General features: G+C 40.4%; 1 protein-coding gene across 1 annotated transcript in view; it reads right to left on the minus strand.

The window, feature by feature from the left end:
• Positions 1-207: 207 nt before the first annotated feature.
• Positions 208-4,682, minus strand: part of LOC101846918 (glycerophosphocholine acyltransferase 1) — a 16,734-nt gene continuing 12,259 nt past the window's right edge. Inside the window, exons 7-9 of the mRNA XM_005108475.3 lie at positions 4,222-4,342; positions 2,457-2,581; positions 208-1,337 (exon numbers count right to left, since the gene is read on the minus strand). Of these exons, the coding sequence (XP_005108532.1) occupies positions 1,025-1,337; positions 2,457-2,581; positions 4,222-4,342 (559 nt within the window). The 3' untranslated portion in view covers positions 208-1,024. The remainder of the gene's footprint in view (positions 1,338-2,456; positions 2,582-4,221; positions 4,343-4,682) is intronic.

Here is a 4,682-nt window from a genome sequence, read left to right on the forward strand (position 1 = left end):
AGCTTTTTTGAGATCATCCGAGCAAAGGAATGAATGGAAAACCATGATCGTCGATGTCTGTTGCAGATCTGGCACTGGATGATGATGATAGGTCAAACAGTGGTCCTATGAAATGCAAGCACTGGTGGTAATTGGATAAGTCAGACTGACGCATGTCATTATCAGAGAGGATAGCAGGTGAGAGGTGTGAAGTTTGGACCACTGCTTGCCGACCAGACAAGCGACCCTTGATCCCACTGGCTGAGCCTTTGAAACCCCCCCTCCATCTCCCCCACTGAATTCCCCTGTCTGAGACAAAAAATTTTTCTGGCTCCCTTGCAATTCCGTCTTTCACAGGTTCGACTGCATTACAAATCGACTATGGCAAAAAACATATATTGTAAGTAAATGCAAATAAGAACATAAAATTGCCCATTTTCAAGACATTTATGATAAGTTGTGCAAATATAACAGACAAACCCGTCTACTTTCACGTCATTTATGATAGGCGGTGTACGATAAATAGAAATGGAGGAGTTTAAGAAATAAACCGGATTTAACGTAAATCCAATCACAATTCTTCCATGGGTAAAAATAAAATTGGAGGGTTCTGATTTTATCAGTCTTTGGCGGGTCTGCAATTCCCATATAGACTATTATGACAAATATAGCCTGGCACACACACAGCAGACACGTAGAGAGCCAACAGATTTTCAGGTCCCAAATCTTTTCTAATAGATGTATATTCCCTGTATTCAAAACATTGTGACCTCAGTGCTTTCTTGTCATATCTCTCCATTTTTAATAACAGTTAAAAACAGTTCATAACAAAGAGTGAGCTTAAGAAAAAGTCACATTTTAACCTTTTTTAAAATGGAGATACGACAAGAAAGCATTGAGGTCGCGACATAGACGTATAGCAGATTTTTCACACGATGAAAAGATTAGCAGATCTTTCACACGATGAAAAGATTTCCGCATCTCGCCGATATCACTGTCAGCGTGCTCGACAACATACCCAATCACAAAGTAGAACTGTCCCCGATCACAAAGCAGACCCGTAACCCTTGATTCCATTCGTGCACGGTACAACAGTCACATTATTTTCATCGGAATCAGTTTTGGCAAAGATAACAGTGCCCTCTTCGGGCGACAGGAGTTCTATAGATTTGGACTTTGAAGGTCCCTGGAATCGGAAAACGTCGATGTAATACGTGGAGCCGTTAAAAAAAGCAACGATGAGGAATGTGACCAAGAGGGCGCAGTGGGCGGCAAAGTAGTTGTACCATATCAGGTTGAAGAACAGCATTCCCAGGACCAGCGCCAGCCACCAGACTGTATACAGAAGGAACCGGAACCTGTGGATGCAGAAAGATATCATTGTGAGACAGGCTGGTGAAATCAGCATAAAGTAAAGATATCATTGTGAGACAGAATGGTGACATCAGCATAAAGTAAAGATATCATTGTGAGACAGCATGGTGAAATCAGCACAAAGATATCATTGTGAGACAGTGTGGTGAAATCAGCACAAAGATATCATTGTGAGACAGCATGATAAAATCAGCATCAAGATATCATTGTGAGACAAGCTGGTGAAATCAGCACAAAGATATAATTGTGAGACAGTATGGTGAAATCAGCACAAAGATATCATTGTGAGACAGGCTGGTGAAATCAGCACAAAGATATCATTGTGAGACAGAATGGTGAAATCAGCATAAAGTAAAGATATCATTGTGAGACAGCATGGTGAAATCAGCACAAAGATATAATTGTGAGACAGTGTGGTGAAATCAGCACAAAGATATCATTGTGAGACAGTATGGTGAAATCAGCACAAAGATATCATTGTGAGACAGAATGGTGAAATCATCATAAAGATATCATTGTGAGACAGAAAGGTGAAATCAGCACAAAGATATCATTATGAGACAGAATGGTGAAATCATCATAAAGATATCATTGTGAGACAGAAAGGTGAAATCAGCACAAAGATATCATTGTGAGACAGAAAGGTGAAATCAGCACAAAGATATCATTGTAAGACAGTATGGTGAAATCAGCACAAAGATATCATTGTGAGCTCAGTGTGTTGAAATGAGCATAAAGATATCATTGTGAGCTCAGGCAGTGTTGTGAAATGAGCATAAAGATATCATTGTGGGCTCAGGCAGTGTGGTGAAATCAGCAGTTTTCAGTAAAATCAACACAAAAATGTGCTTTTAAATAGACATAAAATGTGTTGAGCCAAAATAAAGAAAATTAGAAAAACAATTGCCCATCAGCCCAAAAAATGCAGATTTCTTTGATTTCATTATTTTGACGAGCGCCTGATTTCACCATGATGCCTCACATTTTTAAAAAAAAATGCAAGGGGGAAAAGTGGGGAGAGGTAATTTGTACGGGTGAATGTCCTGGACAGGTGGCTGTTAGAGCAGGCTCTACTGTATGTGTACCCACTCAAAAACACTTACTTTGATCCCAACAAATTGCAGGCACGGAACATGAAAGAATTCTCGTCAGATGTCACATAGCGATAGAGAATCAAGTATTCTTCCGAAGGCTTCAAAACCAAGTTGACTAAAACACCATAAAAGATCTGAAAAATAGAAGAAAAATGAAAACATAATCCATGCTATCCATACTTGAAGTGAACTATTGACATCTATAGGCAATATATCGAGTACAAAAATCACTTTCAGGTAGAAAACAGGAAAAAACAAAAACACCAGCAAAACTGTGTAAAGGCACTTTTTGAGGTCACTGACCCCAAGCTTTTCCCCTTCATTCTCACCATAGTACAAATAGCAATTCACTACTATCTGAAGGTTAAAAAAAGGTTTATATGCTGACTTAAAAGTTTTCAGGTTTCTTTCATTTTAAATAGAACATTTTTTTTTAAAGATGTAGAAGGAGGGGAGATAAGGATGATAGATGTTTGACAGGAAAGAAGGAGCAAACCACACCAAAGCCCCCGCCAACCACCCACTTAGCAAGGTTTAACGGCGCTCACAACTGCATAAGGTCATATGAGAGCCAAGGGGTGGATGTCAATCGAGAAGTCCAAACAGGGAATGAGGCTTTCTCTGCTCATCTCTCTAGCTTCAACAGCACAAAATCTTCTTCAACTATCAAGGCACCCCGGAAATAGCAGTTCACAAGAGAGTGACAAACATACGAAAGAAGTAGAGAAAAAATGATAGTAGTAAGCATTAGGAAAGAAAAAGCAGCAGTTCCCCATACGCAGTTCAGGCAGTTATGAGCATGACATTGATGAGTCAGCCCATTTACAATTCTACTGAGCATAAGAACATGTTAATATCCCCCCCTTGGGAATGGCCTTAACCCTTCCAGCCCCATGTGTGTATATTTTCAGCAGCCCTTGTACCTCACACTGTCCCAAGTGCGTATATTCTCAGTTTCGGGGGAAGCAAATTTGCGCATTTTTCGAAATTAGCAAACTTTAATTTTCGTAATATTTGTTCATTTACCTTTAAACAGTGCTATTTGTTATTATCTAAACATCATTACAAAGATACTATATCACTTTTTAGAATACATGCCTCTTTTTCTGAAATACTGCTGTATTGGTTGGGACTGCGCTTAGGGAATGCACAAAAGCGGCTTGAGATGGAAGGGTTAAGACACTTGAGTCAGTAGCACCGCCCTGGGGGGTAACCAGGATGTTGACTTTCTGGCTCCTCCATCACATACCTGGTGGGGGGTTCTCGTGGCCTAGAGGTTAAGGTGTTTGCCTCTCATTCAAAGGTCCCGGGTTCGAATCCAGGTAGAGACCAAAAAATTTTCTTCTCTAAAATTGTCTCCTTTCACCTCCTTTCCAGCTCTCTAGCAATGTTCTGTCGTCTGCTTTCACCTCCACTTTCTGCCCCTACCCCTCACCTCCTTTGCCCCTGACTCTTTCTGCAGCCTTTCTACTGCTACTCCTTGGCTCCTTCTTACTGCTGTCTTTCAGCAACACCCCTGATCCTATGGTAGGAAAGATCTACACCTAGCCTTCTCGGAAAAGGGCAAAAAATCTCGGAGGGTGTAGTGCAAGTTGCGCACTTTAAAGAGTCCTTGGTGGTCTAAAATCGATAAGAGAAGGCTTCGGCCACCACCCGGGCAAAATTAAAAATTTCCTACCAACTGAAAATACTTAATGTGTCCTATGCGCTCATATGAGCTTATACAGTGGCGAAGGCCGTAAAACACTTACTAAAAATGTTTTTTTAAAAATACCTGGTGGGAGACGGCAAAACCGAAAGGTACAGCAACAAGCCAGACAAAGGACACTCCGAGGTGGCATTGTGGGAAGTCTTTGTACCAGTATTTGCCCGTTTCTTCAGGATACCACCGGATTCTGATGATGAAAAAAAATGTGGAGATATTTGAGTGACTTGAATAAATGTGAGGCAGCATAGTGAAATCAAGTGCTTGTCAAAATAAAGAAAGAGAAGAAACTGGCATTTTTTCCGCAGGTTTGTGAAGTTTCAACGAATTTTCTTATTTTAGCATTACACCTTTCATGCCCCTAAAAGAACACATTTCGGTGTGGATTTTACCTAAAAAAAACTTCGATTAAAAGCACCAAAAAATATAAATTTTCAGTTTTCACGGACTCTCAAGTTAAAGAAACGACTCATCTTTGGTGGCCATTTTTTCACTAATTTTACCTCTGAAACCAGGTGACCCCCCCCCCC

This window comes from Aplysia californica, unplaced genomic scaffold (assembly GCF_000002075.1).
Source record: "Aplysia californica isolate F4 #8 unplaced genomic scaffold, AplCal3.0 scaffold00692, whole genome shotgun sequence".
In the NCBI taxonomy this organism is placed as follows: domain Eukaryota; kingdom Metazoa; phylum Mollusca; class Gastropoda; order Aplysiida; family Aplysiidae; genus Aplysia; species Aplysia californica.